Genomic DNA, 18690 nt, shown 5'->3' with positions numbered 1-18690 from the left:
TTTAAGGAGCAGCCGAGGCTAAGTGAGCTGCTATTGTCATGTGTAGGTACCGTCACCGTGCTGGTGCCTGGGAACCAGGAAGCAACTACACCATCTAGTGTCACAACCGTTGCAAGTGGGGAAATAAAGCGCCTAACACGAGAGGCTGATTCGATTTGGAAGCAGTTTGCTGGGGTGTTTGGCAACAAAGGTGAGGCCTGAGGATACTGGGCTTTAATGTTTGATGGTGCTCCTTTAAATAAGCAGTGTGTAAAATGTGCACACATTTTCAACTTTGCAAATACCGCTAAAGCCCAAGAGTCAGGCGGGGAGGATGTTTCCTTCTCTCCTCTGTGCCCACTTCCAGTCTCTCCTCTCCCAGTATTTTCTCTCTGGGTCTCTGTGGCCCTGGTTCCCCTTGCCCTAATCTCCTCAGTGCTGCCTCCCTATAGACCCGTCAGCGTTTGGAAGATATTAAATAGAGAGAGAAATCTGGAGAAACACATAGTAGTGCACCATTGAACACTGACACTCATTGGAGATACTCCATAGGGGACTGGGTGAAAAATATTGTGTGGGGAGTGAGGGAGGGGAGTCTTTCTCCAGCCTAAATAGAGGCACTTGGCATGTAAGTCTAGCAGCTCAAGCTTCAGGGCTTCACTTGCTGCTCTCCCTGCCCCTTGAGATGCTGCTCTGTCTCCAGGAGGGGTGTGTCACAACTCTGTATTGAGTTTATTGAGCATATGCTCAAATAAATGTGTTAGTCTCTAAAGTGCCACAAGTACTCCTGTTCTTTTTACAACTCTGTATGTTTGCTAGGGCAATTCAGACATGGCAGGCTGATCTGGCGTCTTCTTTCCATTGCTTTTTGTGTGTGTGTAACTTTTGATATTTTTATTATTTCTATAAATGTTTAGTCCTTCTAAGTTATTAGCCTGAATAATATCTTGTGGTAATGAGTTCCCCAGATTAATTATGCCTTGTATTTTTTTAATTCCTTTGATTGGTTTTAAACTTGCTGCCTTTTAATTGCACTGAGTACTGTGATATATCTAGATACAGCACAGTGGGTAAAGCAGAAGGTGGTAGCCAGAGCAGTGCTTCTCCCAGCTTTTGTCTGTTTCACGTATTGTTGTGTAGCTTGTGTTTCTATAAAATTTCCCACTATCTGGAATGTTAATAATGGAGTCACTGTGTGGTGTCGGTTCCAGTGTTTCAGCCCCTGCCTTCTGGGATGGCTCTCTCCTGCTCACTGAGACTGATATGCCTGCGTGCTTGCTGGCCGGTGAGTCTGAAACAGGCATCTTTGAGCACTGCACCAGATGAGGACTGCAGACAGGTGGCTGGGAGGAATGAAGCAACGAGGAAAAGGTGGATGAAGGAGAAAAAGCCTAGACAGGACTGCAGCTTGCCAGGCCTGGAGTCCTCCTGGGAAGAGAGGTATAGAACTTTTGCAGCATATGCTGTGCGAGCCCAAGGAATCTGCACCTTTTCCGCCCGTGGATCAGATGTTCATAACTGTAATGGAATCAAATTACATCAATAAGAACTAACCACTCTCTCTCTGGAGTGGGAAGGGTTCAAGTGTGCACAATCAGTGTCTAGGGTTCATCTCCGCAACCAAAGCAGCTAAGTTTAACAAAGACCTGGCCCACGCAAAAAGGAAAGTTGTAACTTCAACTACCCTGGCAAGTCCCCAGCACAACCATTTTGCATTTAACACACTACACAGTTACTCCCAGTGATGCAGATGTTCCCACCTTCAGAGGAATAGCACACTGCTGCTCTATTTCAACATGTGACTCTGCACTGCTGAAGTGCTAGTGTAGACAGCAAACTCTGGTGCAGCAACTGTACCAAGTGCAATTGGCCCTCCCAGTGTAATCCAGCTATGCTTCTGGCTACTCTGTTGACAGCCTGAAGCACTGGCTTCATCACCTGATAAGATGGCTGCATGCCAACCCTAGAGCAGCTCAGACAGCAAGTACTTGGCTCATGTCAGCTGTGCTCAGCTCTCCTTTCTCCTAACCGTTTTGGGGTAGGATAAAGAAACATTGAGATGGTTTCCCTAGAGCACAATCTGACAATTAATAACAGAAATTAAGAGGCACAGGTAAGGCATAGGTACATAAGACTTGCCATATTGGATAAGGCCAGAAGTCCATCTAGTTTGCCATCCTGTCTCTCTGACAGTGGTCAATACCAGATGTTTCAGACAAAGGTGTAAGAAGCCCAATAAGGGAAAATTATGGTATACCTGTCTGTAGAGTAAGGTCATGCTAAAGCCAGAGAGCAAGTGATTGGTGTATATCGTGAAATATATTGGTTTATATACTTTTTTCATTCATATCCTTATTTTTAATGTAATCCTTTTTGAGGGGAGTCTTCTTAATTGCTCTGCCTCAATGATACCATGTTGCAGAGAGTTTCACAGGTTAATTATGAGCTGTCCGGTAACGTGTAGAATTCTGTTGCCTGAGTGGTTAATCAATGTGTATGAGCAGTTCAGATTTTCCCTTCCAATATGTATAGCAGTGCAACTGACTACACTGTTAAGATGTTTGCTGAAGAGAGGTAACAATAGATGGAAAGATGATCTGGTGGAAGATACAGGATGGATATTTCAAATGACAAAATCTGATTAATAAGGGTAAGATTGGGGGATGGGACAGAAGTGAGACCACTATCAGAGGGGACAGAGCAATTAGGGCAGTGAGATGAGGTCTGTGAGGTAGGCTGGAGGAAGCCCATGGAGGGTTTTCAAAATAAGGACTGTTAAGAAGACAACATGATCTCTTTACTCCTTCTCTCTCCCCGACTGTGTAATAGTAGGATTTTATGTTTGTATTTTGTATTATTATTCTTTATAATTAAGTAGCATGTATTAAATGTATTGATGTATGATTTGACCATATCTGGCCTGCCAGCCACCCTTTCTGAAAGCAGAAAGGAATGGCCTAGTGTGCCATTGGTAGAGACACATCAGCCAGAATTTTGTATCTGAAGCTGATTTCAAGGCAGTAACAGACCTTTTAGGGTTACCACTTTGTTGTAGGTTTAGCATTCTAAAATAAGTAAAAGAGCAGGGAGTTGGACTAGATGACCTCCTGAGATCTCTTCCAACCCTAACCTTCTGTGATTCTATGAATGCAATGATTGTTTTTTCTTGCATTGCAATTTGATGTTCCTCTTCAAATGCTCTGTGTAAATCAATGCTGTTTTGTGTGTGAATGAGGAATATGTGTGTTAGAAGGTAAGTGTGAAGGCCATCACTGGACCAGATGTTCTAGGGAGGAATTGAGGATGGATGTAAAGGCGCCAAGAGATTGCAACATGCCCCTATTGAAATGTCAGAGGGGGACAGATTGACAGCTCTAAAAATGAGACAGGCACCTATCAATGGGGACAAAATAGCTGTGATCAAAACCAGCATGGGGTAACTCTCTGAGAGACTAATGAAAGAACAAAATAAAAAATGTGAAAAACAATTTAAGAAAACAAGCACTCGTCAAACAACAATTAATTACAGCATGACGGTGCAAAACTCATTGGTCTCAATGAAGAAAAATCACTATATAAACAGGGTGCTTTGCCATGAAACTTTGGGTTTGTCCTGCCAAGACTTCCCTGGAGCATCGTGTCGTGACCGACAGAACCCGGCTCCTACCTACCCGTGATCAACCTAGTTGGCCACTAGATTGATCTGGACTCTGGACAGTAACTATAACATTGACTGGCGGGGGGGGGGGGGGGGGGGGAGAGAGAGAGAGAGAGTGTGTGTGTGTGTGTGAATGCATATGCTAAGTGTTGTATTTCCAATAAATGCGGCGTATTGCCTTTTCCCCTGAAAAAGATCCTGTGTGCTTCTTATAAGCATAACATTTTAGAAGTCTTTTTCCCCAAACACAATATTAGATGACCACTCTTTTCCCCCTACCTCACAACCTGGAGTCAGTCCTCATGCTGGGATCAGGTGGACCTCTCTGTCTGTTTGAGAGGAAGCATTTCTCCTGGTACTGTCAACTCAGTGTGACTCAATGGTAGCCAGGATCTGCAGGACAACTGGCTTTCACTAGCCAGTGCTATGCAAAAGTCTGGACCAATCCTCTTGGGAGGAGGGGAATAATCATTTAAGGTTCCTTTGCTCAAAATATAAGTCACCAAAAAGGAATAGTGAAGGTGAGCACTTGGGATTTAAATTTGGGGCACAGCTGGTTTTACAAGTTTCTAAAGTGCGTGTAAGATTTACTTGCTTTGGCCATGAGGTAACCAGCAATCAATTTATTTAGGTGTGTGGTGCAGTGCCCCATGCCACTCCGTGTGTTACCTGGGTCTGAGATTGGCTGTGTTTGGGAAGCAGGTGGTTCTGGGGTTTACAGCTGTCTTGTGCTTTTCAGGCTAACCAATGTGGCAACTCCATTGTGGAGATTCCCCTATGAAGAACAGCTGAAGGTAAGATGTGCTTACAAGGAGTTTCCTTCACCAACCATTCCCTCCCCACCTCCGGGAAACTTCCTTAGAATCTTTCATCCTCATGTAATCCTCTAGTACTGTTCAGATCCCATTTACTGCTAGTTTCATTCTTTTAGAGTAACCTCATAGATGGAGCTATGCTATATGAACTGGATAGAAGTATATGCGTGTACTACTTCCTCTACTAGATGGAATCAGAACCAGTCAGCTGTGTGTTATAGGCCCTATGGTGGTGTATTGAGACTCTCCATTAGCTCAAGTGGTAGAGGCTTGTGTTTTAAGAACATGGGGATCCAGGTTCTCTCCCTGCTGTTGCTGTGACGCTCTGAGTGGCCAGGGTGTATAACTTAAGGACAAGTGTGATGCTCCTATCAGGCTGTGGCTTGGTTACAGTATTTTCTTCTGCTCAGTGGAGTGCTCTCCCTCTCCAGTTGTGATGAGCAAGCTTCCTCCAGTGCAAATGTTAGTGCCTTGGAACTTTTCTGCAGGTGAAGTCTGAGAGTCAGAAGAAGGTGTTGCAGACACTGGCTTCTCGTCTGAGGGAGCTTGGTACAGACAAACTGGAAATCACACAAAGACCAGATGGGCTTTGCTGTCCCCTCCGTTCTGTTGTCCCCTCTGTGAGTACTGGAGAGAAATCTTTCATGGGAATGTCAGGAGAGCTAAGCCCCTAACTAATCTCTTCCCCTGCTTCTGCTGAGTGCCATGGTGGGGAAAACTGCTACGCACTCAGAACAACCACAGTGAGCCCAGCTCCTGCCAAACTGTCTACTCTACATCTAATGAGAGCGCTGGGCTGTGAGGCAGTTCTTCCCACTAGAAACCCCTGCCTTGGATCCAACCCCAGCTTCCTGTGTGCATCCACTGGCTATAGCCCATGAAAAGCTCCAATCATCACCCCCATCACATCACTACCTTAAGTATCCCAGGGATCCCAGTCCCCAATAAACCTCCTGCCCTGTATTCACAGAGCACGACTGGGAAAGAGAGGGGGTGGCTAAACTGCTCTTCTGGCAAACACCTCTGGGGTCTAGGTACTTACACACCCTTACATCCTATACTCTTTGACAGTCATGTGCTATGTCTCATGCTGCCAATAAAATGCCCAGAATTGATTCCCATCCCCCATCATTTCTTGCTTCCTGGCTTTACCCTTTCCTCTTCTCTCCCCCAGCCTGTCGTTAATGGCTACCGAAACAAATCCACATTTTCTGTGAACCGAGGACCTGATGGGAACCCCAAAACTGTGGGACTCTATGTGGGAACTGGCAGAGGTCAGTGCACGACAAAGCACAAGGCTGAAAGCTGCCTAGATCATACTGGGTCATAGGCATAGTCACGGCCCTCTACTTTGGATCTAATTGTGTAGCAAGGCAGGGCTGCCCAGAGGATTTAGGGGGCCTGGGGTCTTTAGCAGCGGGGGGCCCCCACCGCCGAATTGCCGCCGAATACCCGGAGCAGAAGAAGCTCCGGGGGCCCGGGCCCCGCAAGAGTTTTCCGGGGCCCCCGGAACAAGTGAAGGACCCCGCTCCAAGGGCCCCAAAAAACTTTCATGGGGGCCCCTGTGGGGCCCGGGGCAAATTGCCCCACTTGCCCCCCCTCTGGGCGGCCCTGTAGCAAGGTCCCTGAATTCTGAGTAACTTTAGTGGGAATGTTAGCAGTTCTGTGGTGGCTATGGATAAACTGAAAAAAAAAATAGGTTTCTAATCAATTTGGAAGTAAACACCACAGTCAAGATAGTAGCCCCTGTTTTTTTTGTTTATATTGTTATACTGATTTTATGCTGAGTCCACATTTTCAGCACGCTGCAGATGTGTGTATTGACTAAGGCTAACCATGTTGCAGAACCACATCAAGGGGGAAGCTGGAGGTTTTGGCAGTTGGGTAGATGGCAGCTGTGGCTTGGACACCTGATCAGTCATGGGAGACCACTTGGGATTGTGGGATAAGCACATCAGCTGGCTCTTCCTGCCAAAGTTTGGTAGTGAAATCATTAGCAATGTTGACATTTAAATTGTCATCTTTGGGCTTCATGATTAACACTTCATAAAATGAATGGTGCAGTTCACACTTCTCTGAGATGTTGTTTCCAGCTGTCTGCAGGCTCAGGAAGGCAATTCTGTTTTGTTTGTACCCAGGGCTTCTCTATGTGGTGGGGTAATGCACCCTATGATCTCTAAAGTGCATTAGTGTGTTGGTGCATTAATTGGTTTGTGTAGACCCTGCTGGTGAGCACTAATGGATTCCTAGTGTGCTTTAAACATAGTACTGTCCCAAACAGCATTAGGAACAGCACTAAATTAAAGCACACTAAGGAACCTTTAGTACACACCAGCAGGGTCTACATCGAACAATTAATGCACAACACGTCAGTGTGCTTCAGAAATCACACCCTTGTAGGATGCATTACTTCACCGTGTAGACGAGCCCTCAGTTCAAGTTTTTAAGCTTTTCTTTGTAACTATGAGAACTAGCCACAATTTTTTTTTAACAGAAACTTAAATTCCAGACCAAAATTCTATGGCAAGGGGTGAATTCCATGGCAAAGTTCACAGCCATAGAATATAGGGGGCCCTGGATATAGCCAAAAACCAGAGCTCTGGGGTAGCTTAGTTGCAAGTGGATCATGGGTGAGAGGCTAGATTAAAGAGGGAGCACGGCCTCAGCCAACCAAACCCAGTCTATTTTCCTTTATATTTTCAGCCCTTTTCTATCAATGGTGCCATGCTGCACATGTGCCTGATGCAGACTCATGCACTGGGGTCAGTGATCGTGAGCATTTTCATTTGGAAATAAATCTCGTGGTTTCATGTGGCTTTGCCTTCTGATTGCTGAACTACAGGGTTTGGTCATCCCACTATAAGCCTGTCTGAGCAATGCCATGTCAGTCTAAACTGTGTCACCGCTCTGGGCCCATTCCATTGCTCCCCAGTTAGCAGAAGCAGAGTGAATTGGTTTTGATATCTATTATTAAAAACACCTTGCTCAAAGGAAGCAGTTACATTAAAATGGATTTAAAGAAGCTGTCAGAGCATTAAACATTTCTTGCAAACTACTGAAATTACATAATGGGGCAAGGACAAACCTGATACTTCATGGAGGCTGCCTTAGACCCTGACTCAAATAAGATGGAGTAGGGGGAATTGAGACACAAGTGTGTCTGTTGTTCCACTGCAGTGCAGTTCCCAGAGATCTGGGGCTAGACCTTCATATCTATCTACTGTGCAGTACCTGCCATTAGTACAATGATTTACTATTCCCTGTTTCAGGGTACTGTTACAAGACCACAACGAGAGATTAAACACCCATTTGTCTTTCCACAGCAAGGAATATTGTCTGTGTGCGAGCCAACCACCTGGAAAACATGCCCAAAAAACACAAACAAGTGGCCCAGGTAATGAAGAGCATGTGTGCATGTAGCAAAGAGTCCTGTGGCACCTTATAGACTAACAGAAGTATTGGAGCATGAGCTTTCGTGGGTGAATACCCACTTCGTCGGATGCATGTAGACAGAGTAAAGAAAGGACGTGACAATGTTTATTTGGTAGGAACCACTATAGTTGAGATTACGCTGAGTTTTCATGATAAGTCCATATTCACATGCTTTGTAACATACTGAAATGGTCCAAGCTCGGTCCTGACTAAAAAGTAAATATTTCTGAAAACTGAGTGCAGTTAATTTGTCCATTCTTGCACATGCATTGAATCCTGGAGCCTTAAAACTGCCCTACGGTTTGTCAAAGTTAGACTCAGGACTCACAGTTTGTCAGACCACTCTGTTTTATTAGCACAGCGCTCTGTTAATAACACCCAGATAATGTGAGCACCATGCAAGACACAAACTATCTTATTTATACAGATAAAAGGGCGGGAACTAAACAAAGGGACAAAGAGAGCAAAACTGTAAAATTTACTTGCGGCACAGCATGCATATCCTACTTCCTTACTAACTCTTATCGATCTAAGGCTAATACTTCACCAATCGCCCTTAAGTGGAGCAATTGTTTTACCATATGTCTGCATTCCTGACACCTGAATTGCAGCATTTCAGCTCTTTTGCTTAAAGGTACACACAGCATTTCTTTAATCCTTTCTATTTTTACAATATATTTCATTCTACTTTCACAGGTTGAATTCCTGTAAAGTCACTCTCTTTCTGCAGGGCAGAGGAAATGTTAAAATTCCAGGACAGTAATGCTCAAATAGCTGAATTTTACAAGTTGAAACTTTCGAAGTGGCTTGTTTTCATTGGGAACTAATCTTCAAGATAGCTTTTAATAGATACAGTTAAGTAAAGTTATAAGCAATAGAAAAATTAGTTTTGCACATGTGCAGCGTAAACTTTCTAATAACATTAGAATTATTATATAATATATTGTATAGGACTATAGATTAAAGTGAATTCCTAATATCAGTGGTATTTATCTGTACTTTATTTATACTTAGTGCTATGAGGAATTTCTTCAGCAGTCCCCACTGGATCCCTGCCTCCTGTTTCACCAGGGTGGCCACTGGCGCGAGCTCACAGTACGCACCAATAGCAGTGGACACACTATGGCCATCATCACCTTCCACCCCCAGGATCTCAGTCAGGTGAATATGTTAGTGACAATGAGCTACCCACCACCACTGTTCTGAACCCAGGGACAATTGCCAGTACCAAGCAATGTGAGTCAAAGTGGTGGCAGTACCAGAACATCTAGTTGATAAGGCTCATAGAAGAAAGGGAATATTGGCAGTATCAATACAAGAGCTACTAACCCTGTGGGAGCATATCAGAGATAATATCAAAACTATGCTGCTCATGAGGGTTATAGCAGTGCTGATGTCAGAAACCAACCTAATGCCATTTTACAGTAATACTAGTACAAGGTCTACCATGTTTATGGTAGATATAACCATGGCAGTGCCAGACCTGCTCGTTCATATGAGATAGCTGAGGATAGGTATTATAAAATTCAGCATAACCAGATGGATCTTTTCCTTTTGCTCTCGGCAGGAGGAACTGTGTACTCAGAAAGCATTGCTTAAGGAGTTTTTCACTTGTGGGCCTGGAGCAGTCTGCAACCTGACCTCATTCTATTTCCAAGAGAGGTAAATTTTTTCAAGACCTGATAAAACTTGAATCATGTCAGAAAGTGGAGCAACAGGAATACTGAAAATGAAACTCCACTGCTACCCCCTATTTCTTACCCATATCCTTCTACAGACTGACAAATTATAGTGATATTTGTTTGGGCAGCCTTTCTACAGACACCATTTTAGGATGGCTATGTCTTCATTTAAGAATTTCAAAGCACTCTAGAAACATTAATACATTATGCTTTGCAAAACTCCTGTGAAACAGGTAAATAAATATTTTTACCCCTGTTTTACAGATTGGGAAACTAAAGAACAAAGCTGAAGTGACTTTCCCAAGATTACAAATAGAAGGTCTCACGCCCAGACTTCTGTTTTGACCACAATAATTAATTCCAGATTTTGAAAGTGACAGAATTTTTGTAAATGATCACTTCAACTTGCTGAAGTGTTCACAGAAAATAATAACTCAGAGGTGGTGCTTTAGAATAGAGAAGAAATCAGTCAGAGGATTGCTCTAGATGGAGATCTGGTCTAGATCAATAGATGTTGGGTGGTGGGGGAATGTTCTCCCTGTATTTTAGCCCTGTACTAAAAGGAAGTGAAATAAACTGACTCTGTTGAAAATCCTGTTCTCTAATGGATTCTCTTCTTATATCTCCTTCAAGCGTCATGACTCGAAGTTCCCACCAGCAATCCCCCTATCAGCTCCTCTATGGAGAACCATACATCTTTGAGGAGGTCCTGGGCTTGAAGTTCCGCATCTCTCCAGATGCCTTTTTCCAAATCAACACAGCTGGGGCAGAAGTTCTGTACCAGACAGTGGGGAAGTTAAGCCGGGCTGATAAGAACACTGTCCTTCTTGATGTCTGCTGTGGAACTGGTGAGAATTGACAATGCAGAGGGGTCAACATAAGTCTGTGTTTGACAAGGTCACGATTTTATTCTGGGTGTGAAGGATGTGGTCTCTCCAGAATTTAACCACTGTTTTGCTCCCTATTTCTTCATCTTAAAACCTTGAATTTCTTTCTCTCTCTCTTTTTTCCAGGTGCCATTGGTCTCTCTCTGGCTCACCAAGCATCTAAGGTTGTTGGTGTCGAGGTGGTGGAGCAGGCTGTAGAGGATGCCAGATGGAATGCAATATTAAATGGTGTGAGGAAGGAATTTAGAATCCATTGCTGCAAAATACAAAGTATCTCCTAAGTGGAGGGCTCCTAATAGTCCCAAGGTGGGACTAAAAAGTAAAAGGGAGAAGCTTCATGCTATAACCACCTCACTCCTCTCTTTCCTACTTCTCAACAATGCTCCTCCCCCCCTTTCTATTAACTCTGTGACGAAAGGGGCATGAAATGGTCTTGGTGGCTAAAGAGAATGGAGGTTGATGAGAGAATGGCTGTGGAAATGGCAGTGGAGGACTAGACTTGATGTCGGGTCCTCGTGCCTTTTCTACCTCCACATCACAAAATGGGCAAAGGTTAACATGTGCTCTGACCCACACCCCCAGACGAGCATGCCATCTTGGGTTCCACACGCACCTCAGGGCTTTGAGTCTAGATGATGGGGGATATGGCAAGAACTTGCGTCTCCCCACATGGAAAGTCAGCAATGTAGACTTACCTTTAGGGGAAAACTGGGGGAATGTGGCAAGGGAAGATGATCTGGGAGGGTGCAGGCAGGGAGAATCCATAAGATGTTCTATGTTGACATGGAAAGCATCCCTATGCCAGGTATGCATTTCTCAGGGAGACACCCTCTTGGGATGAGATACCTTGAGGTTTGCTGTGCCTGAGGGGTCCTCTCTCTTCATCTTCCATCTTGGGTTGATTCTCTGCCTGCAGGGAGCATTTGAGTGAATGATTTTTCTGCACAGGGATCTCAAACTGTGAGTTTCACAGTGGAAAGGCAGAGACGGTGTTGCCGCAGTTCCTGATGTCGCGAGAGGATGACCGGCTCCTTGTTGCAGTGGTAAACCCATCCCGGGCTGGACTCCGTAAGAGAACATCTTTTTTCTTCTTGAGACCTTACAATATCTCTCTTGTTTTGAAGGAAAAAAATACAGAAAAGAAAAAAAACTTTAAATAGAAACGTAGGAAGTGTCATATTGTCATAGCCCATTTAGTTCAGCATGCTGGCATCAAAATGGCCAACACCAGCTGCTTCAGAGGAGAGTGCAAGAAACTCTGCAGTAGGCACTTACAGAATAACCTTGGCCTCAATTATGTGTTGTGGCAATGAGTTCTACAGGCTAACTGTGCATTGTATGAAAAGAGTATTTCCTTTAATTGGATTAAAATATGATGCCTTTCAATTTCATCGAATGTCCCTCTTGCTCTAGTTTTGAGAGAGGTTGAGTAGCAGTGCCCTATCTACCTTCTCTTTACCATTCATTATTTTTCTATGCCTTTATCAGTTTTCCTCTTTAAACAGTTGCAATCTTTTAAATCCGTCTTGATATGGAAGTTTGTGCATGCTTCTCATCAATTTGGTGAGAGAGTTCATCTGCCATCCTTCACTTCCTTGGGAAGATGAGACAAGCTCCCTCACATCAGTGCTCTGCCTGAACCAGCTTGGATCCTACTAGTGTGGTTTGCCTTGCAACAGTGACATTGACCTGCCACCTTGGACCCTAACAATGTGAACTGCCTTGTGCCTGAGCACTGCCTGTTCCACCTGCTGCCTTTCTATTTTCCTTGTTAAGGGTGATTGGTTTTGATTGTCCAAATGTAGTTCTGTGATGTTGACCTTATAGGAAAATGTTGACCAGTCCTTAGGGAAATCTCTGTTCTGGGCGTGTTTCTCTATGTAAATGCCTGATGTTTTTCTGCTCTCAGATTATCATGTGGTGCGGGCCATTCGAAACTGCGAGGCCATCCGTACGTTGATCTATGTTTCCTGCAAGCCTGAAGGAGAAGCCATGAGGAACTTCCTTGAGTGAGAAGGAGCCCTTTGGGTTTTTTTGGTTTTGTCTCTGTTGTTCTGAGGGAGAAGTGCCATGCCCAGAGGAAAAGAGCACAACAAAGGAGTGAAATTGCTTGGGGAGGTTTTAATTTGGTCTGAACCTTACTGGGGTTGGTCTTGTAGGGCTCAGGCCTGCCCGCCTAGCACATGACCAGCAGTTGTTACATCTGTGTGCCTACTGGTGTGTCTATTCACAAGTTGCACATTGTGATAAGACTTCCGAGTCACTGTAAAGAATTCAGTGAGGATGTGGGCTCAGTGGGTAACTGCTGTTTAAAAAAAGGGGAGGGGAAAAAAAGTGAGTAAGATGCTTAAATGCATTCATAAAGGGATAAAAAATAATGTAAAACTTATTGTAATGGCACTGAATCAAACAAGCAGCGTGCCTTCATCTGGGTTACTGTATCCAATATATTCACCATAAAGAAAATAGGCTCCCATCTGGCAAATGAAGTCAATGGGACCATTCACATGCTTATAGTTAATCACATGGTTAAGTATTTTGCGGTGTCAAGGCCATAGAGCAGATAACGAAAGGTCTGCAGAAGAACAATGAAGATGGTTAGATAATGCAAAACCTAGAATTATTTTCTAACAATATAAAGCCTTTCCTAGCTCTGGTGTTTTGTGAGAAATCAAATCTTAAATTTGTCCCTGGTGATTCAGATTAGCCATGCTTTATTGGAATTGGTCCAGGACTGAAGAGAGCAGGTTCCAGACCTCAAACCAGTGTCAGTTTCAGTCTGAGTGGTTGTTCTTTCCCAAATAATAAGTATCTTTAATACGTCTTCTGATTTTTCATGGGTGGGGAGGAGTCAGGTATTACTAAAGAAAAGGAAACGGAGAGGGGAAGGATTTTAGAAACACGGACAACGCTCCTCTAGCTCTGGATTAATGGGGAAACTGATGCCTTTTGATCCTTCTTTTTTGTATAGGTTTTGCTGCCCACCAGACTCTGGGAAGAAGCTTGTAGGAGAGCCATTTGCCCCTCTATTGGCTGTCCCAGTTGACCTGTTTCCCCACACCATGCACTGTGAGCTGGTGATGCTCTTCACCCGCTGAGGGGCCATCCTGGTTTATGGGGTTTCCTACAAAACAGGACTTCATACCTTTCAAAGTTGAGAGTGAGAAAGAACTACAGATGTTCAGAAAGCTGGAATGGTTGTGTCTCTAATTTAATTTATTCTTTTGAAAGTTATAAATTAAAACTCTTCTGGGAATTCTCAGCCTGCCTCACTGTGCTGTCCCTTGCATATCCTATGAAGTATGAAGCCAGTGTGCACTGAGATTTTCTGTGTGAAAAGATCCTCTATTGTAGTTTCTCTTCCCCACTCAAACCCTATCCCCTTTGCTAGGCTATCAAAGTGGTTTAGACACCTCTTAACCCAGAACAGTAGAGTTGGGGTTTTCATGGGCAGGATTTGGTGAAACTGCTTTAAATATACTAAATACAAGTCAAATCCTTTGTACTTTTAATGCTATTGCCATTTATTTAGATATCATTGAACTGGGGCTGTCAATTAATCGCAGGTTTCAGAGTAGCAACCGTGTTAGTCTGTATCCGCAAAAAGAACAGGAGTACTTGTGGCACTTTAGAGACTAACAAATTTATTTGAGCTTAAGCTTGTGGGCTACAGCCCACTTCATCAGATGCATAGAATGGAATATATAGTGAGAAGATATAGATATATAGATATAGATACAGAAAACATGAACAAGTGGAAGTAGTCATACCAACTGTAAGAGGCTAATTAATTAAGATGAGCTATTAACAGTTAACTCACGCGATTAACTAAAAAAATTAATCGTGATTAATCGCGCTGTTAAACAATAGAATATCAACTGAAATGTATTAAATATTTGTGGATGTTTTTCTTTGTTTTCAAAGATATCGATTTCAATTACAACACAGAATACAAAGTTTACAGTGCTCACATATTAATTTTATTATAAATATTTACACTGTAAAAATGATAAACAAAAGAAATAGTATTTTTCAATTCACCTCATACAAGTACTGTAGTGCAAACTCTTTATCATGAAAGTGCAACTTACAAATGTAAGGATTTTTTGTTACATAACTGCACTCAAACAAAACAATGTAAAACTTTAGAGCCTACAAGTCCATTCAGTCCTACTTCTTGTTCAGCCAATCACTAAGAGAAACAAGTTTTTTTTATATTTACAGGAGATAATACTACCCACTTCTTAATTACAATGTCACCTGAAAGTGAGACAAGGCATTCGCATGGCACTGTTGTAGCTGGCGTCGCAAGATATTTACCAGATGCGCTAAAGATTCATATGCCTCTTCAAGTTTTGGCCATCGTTCCATACTGATGAATGATGCTCGTTAAAAAAATAATGCGTTAATTAAATTAGTGACTGAACTCCTTGGGGGAGAATTGTATGTCTCCTGCCCTGTTTTTACCCGCATTCTGCCATATATTTCATGTTATAGCAGTCTCGAATGATAACCCAGCACATGTTGTTCGTTTTAAGAACAATTTCACAGCAAATTTGACAAAATGCAAAGAAGATACTAATGTGAAATTTCTAAAGATAGCTACAGCACTCAACCCAAAATTTAAGAATCAGAAGTGTCTTCCAAAATCTGAGAGATGAGGCATGGAGCATGCTTTCAGAAGTCTTAAAAGAGCAACATTCTGATGCGGAAACTACAGAACCCAAACCACCAAAAAAGAAAATCAACTTTCTGCTGGTGGCATCTGACTCAGATGATGAAAATGAACATGTGTTGGTCTGCACTGCTTTGGATCATTATCGAGCAGAACCCATCATCAGCATGGATGCATGTCCTCTGGAATAGTGGTTGAAGCATCAAGGGACATAAGAATCTTTAGCGCATCTGTCATGTAAATATCTTGCTATGCCAGCTACAAAAGTGCCATGCAAACGCCTGTTCTCACTTTCAAGTGATACTGTAAACAAGAAGCAGGCAGCATTATCTTCTGCAAATGTAAACAAACTTGTTTGTCTGAGAGGATTGTCTGAACAAGGACTTGTAGGCTCTAAAGCAGGGGTCGGCAACCTATGGCACATGTGCCAAAGACGGCACGCGAGCCGATTTTTAATGGCACACTGCTGCCTGTCGGAGCAGCGTACCATTAAAAATCCTGCCCTGCCCAGCCCAGCCCGGCCCGCTCTTCTCCGCCCTCTGCCCCCCCCTGCGCCCCCGCAGGGGGCAGAAGCATAGGCGTGCGCACGGGCTGTGCCGGGTATGCCCAGGCACCCCCTAATGCAGGGCTGGGCAAATGGCCCCACTCTCCTGGCACAGCAAGCTGCAGGGTCCACACTCGCGGGCCAGAGCGCCCGGCCGAGCGCAGCGAGCTGCTGGCCTCTCCCCTGCCTTCCCCTCTCCCCTGGAGCCATGCCGCCGCTCACAGAGCGTTCTGGGGGCCAGGGCTGCATGCTCCTGTGGGGCAGTGTTTGGCTCCGTGGGGAGGCAGATATGCTCCCCCCTCCCCTGGAGCCCTGCCACTGCGCGTGCAGCACTCTGAGGGGCGGGGCTGCCTGCTCCCACCAGGCAGCGTGTCTGGCTCTGCGTGGAGCAGAATATGCTGCTAGGAGCCTCATGGTAAGGGGGCCGGGGGGGTTGGATAAGGAGTGGGGGCAGTCAGGGGACAGGGAGTAGGGTGGGTTGGATAGGGGGTGGGATCCCGGGCGGGGTGGTTAGGGGCCGGGGGTCTCTGGAGGGAGCAGTCAGGGAGCAGGGGGGGTTGGATGGGGCATGGGAGTCCCGGGGTCTGCAGAGAAGAAGCGGGGGCAGGGCTTTGGGGAAGGGGTGGGTAGGTGGAATAGGGGCATATCCCCCCCAGCCCCCTGCCCTGACACCCCCACACACACACCCAGCCCTGAGCCCTGACCTCCCCTCACACCCAGCCCTCTGCCCTCAGCCCTCAGCCCCCCAGGTCCCTGCCCTGAGCCCGGTACCTCCCTCATACACACCCAGCCCTCTGCTTGACTCCTTCACACACACCCCACGACCCCAGCCCTGACTCTGGCATCCCCACACATCCCCATCCCCCTGCCACCCTGACACCTGCACCCCCCTCACATGCTCCCAGCCCTCTGCCCTGACTCCTGCACTCCCCCACATCCCCAGCCCCCCGACACACCATGTACCCCCCCATCCTGACTCTTGCACCCCCCACATCTCCACCCCCACCCTGAGCACCAAATGGGAGCTCCTGCGCGCGCGCACACACACTCCCACCTGCACCCCTCGCACCAAATGGGAACTGCCCAGGTGAGTGCCCCACACCCAAACCTCCTGCCCCAACCCTGAGCCCCCTCCCTCATTCTAGCTCCTGGCCAGACCCTTCACCCCCAGCCCTGTTCTCAGTGCACTCCCACCCTCAGCTCAGTGCAGAGAGAAGAAGATAATGGGCCAGAACCAGGGAGAAGGTAGGTACCCACTGTATGTAGGCAGGGCCAGGACCCCAGACCGACAGCGGGCTGAGCGGGTCCGGCAGCTGGGATCCCGGCTGGCAGGAGCCGGCAGATGGAACTCCTGAGTGGCAGTGGGCTGAGCCACTCAGCCTGCTGCCGGTCTGGGGTCCCAGTCGCCAGCCCCGCACAGCCTGCTGCCAGTCTGGGGTTCTAGCTGCCGGAACCTTGCCAGCCAGGTGAACAGCCTGCTGCCAGTCTGGGGTTCTAGCTGCCGGAACCTTGCCAGCCTAGGTGAACAGAACTCCAGACCAGCAGCGGGCTGAATAGGCCGGCGGCGTAAGATCAACATTTTAATTTAAATTTAAATGAAGCTTCTTAAACATTTTGAAAACCTTGTTTATTTTACAATACAACAGTAGTTTAGTTTATATAATATATAGACTTATAGAGAGAGACCTTCTAAAAAACATTAAAATGTATTACCGGCACGCAAAACCTTAAATTAAAGTGAATAAATGAAGACTCGGCACACCGCTTCTGAAAGGTTGCCGACCCCTGCTCTAAATCCTTTATAACCCATTGATTTAAATTCATCATCTCTTCTCCTCCAATTTACAATGCAGACAATCACTTTCTTTTTGACAAAAATGTACCCTGGCTGAGCAGAAATTCATTCAAATCCTACCAAGAGAAGCCAAGTTATGCATTCCTAGTGGTGTTTCAAGCTCCTGGAGCCTGAATGAAGTCCAGCCACTGCCCCAATCTCAGGGTCCCGAAGCATATGCTCAGGATTCTGACATTCCATCTGGCACCCCCTCCAAGTGTTGGAACCTGCTGTCCAGCCGTCTAGCCCAGAGGTCAGCAACCTTTCAGAAGTGCTGTGCCGAGTCTTCATTTATTCACTCTAATTTAAGATTTTGCGTGCCAGCAATACATTAACGTTTTTAGAAGGTCTCTTTCTATAAGTCTATACTATATAAGTAAACTATTGTTGTATGTAAAGTAAATAAGGTTTTTAAAATACTTAAGAAGCTTCATTTAAAATTAGATTAAAATGCAGAGCCCCCCAGACCGGTGGCCAGGACCCGGGCAGTGTGAGTGCCACTAAAAATCAGCTCGTGTGCTTCCTTTGGCATGCGTGATTTAGAGAGACACTTCACCTGTGTATTGAGTCTTTGGATTAAACATATGGAGCAAAGAGCTATATATCTTGCCTCTGAGCTGAGGGTACAAGTTAGCGGGCTGAGTTTCAGCTTTCAGACACCAGACTCCACTGGAAGCACAGATTCAAATTCCAGCAGGGATGACTCTATCTTTTATCCTTCTCATGTAGATAAATTGAGCACCATGCAATTTTCTGTTTGTAACATTTGAATGAGCCCCTGCAAACTGAAGCGCAGACTGCTCTGCTTGGGCATTAACAATCATAGAGCACCTTTCCTAAGAATAAGGGTTTGCTCCAGCTCCAGTCCTGTTAGCCAAAATAGCCTCACCCTCCCAATGGGGTGCACTGTGCTATGCATCTGGCTGATTCTCTCAACCCGAGAGGTGGGTTTGGATCTTTTGGATCTTTGGAGAGGCCAGGTGCTACATAAATGTAACCCTGTTATAAATCGTATTTATTTACTATTATTTCTTTTGTTATAGGGCAAGTGGCAGCACAATGCAACTAAGAGGTAGCATGACTGGTGGGGCATTAGGACCCAGAGGTTGCTGGGTGGAAGAGGTAGAATCCCTCGCTCAGTGTCTGTCATTCTCGCGGCTTCTGCAGCTTTGCTCCTGATCTCC

General features: G+C 45.2%; 1 protein-coding gene across 3 annotated transcripts; it reads left to right on the top strand.

Moving 5' to 3' along the window:
- Positions 1–12: 12 nt before the first annotated feature.
- On the top strand, positions 13–18616 carry TRMT2B (tRNA methyltransferase 2 homolog B). Of its 3 annotated transcripts, none has more exons than XR_005584598.1 (14): positions 13–190; positions 1191–1419; positions 4377–4431; positions 4941–5072; positions 5627–5726; positions 7776–7846; positions 8899–9045; positions 9452–9546; positions 10200–10414; positions 10580–10681; positions 11402–11521; positions 12363–12462; positions 13425–13613; positions 18550–18616. XR_005584598.1 is itself a non-coding variant. In XM_039488109.1 (13 exons), exons 2-13 carry the CDS (start codon positions 1214–1216, stop codon positions 13549–13551), a joined length of 1470 nt encoding a protein of 489 aa, XP_039344043.1. In that variant the 5' UTR covers positions 13–190; positions 1191–1213; the 3' UTR covers positions 13552–13715. The 3 variants fall into 3 exon arrangements, 1 of the variants encoding a protein (XP_039344043.1); XR_005584599.1 differs by having other exon boundaries at positions 13425–13606; positions 18550–18614; XM_039488109.1 differs by lacking the exon at positions 18550–18616 and having other exon boundaries at positions 13425–13715.
- Positions 18617–18690: the final 74 nt, after the last annotated feature.

The sequence above is a fragment of the Mauremys reevesii genome, linkage group 9, assembly GCF_016161935.1.
Source record: "Mauremys reevesii isolate NIE-2019 linkage group 9, ASM1616193v1, whole genome shotgun sequence".
Classification (NCBI taxonomy): Eukaryota; Metazoa; Chordata; order Testudines; family Geoemydidae; genus Mauremys; species Mauremys reevesii.
Note: the sequence above shows the minus strand (reverse complement) of the source record. Positions and strands in the feature narration are given on the sequence as shown.

Bases quoted from the DNA above. Each gene is read 5' to 3' on its own strand.
- TRMT2B (XM_039488109.1), top strand. From the start codon at position 1,214: ATGGCTCTCTCCTGCTCACTGAGACTGATATGCCTGCGTGCTTGCTGG. The intron at 9,547-10,199 runs GTAAATTTTTTC...ATCTCCTTCAAG, and splicing joins TCATTCTATTTCCAAGAGAG to CGTCATGACTCGAAGTTCCC. The intron at 10,415-10,579 runs GTGAGAATTGAC...TCTTTTTTCCAG, and splicing joins TGATGTCTGCTGTGGAACTG to GTGCCATTGGTCTCTCTCTG.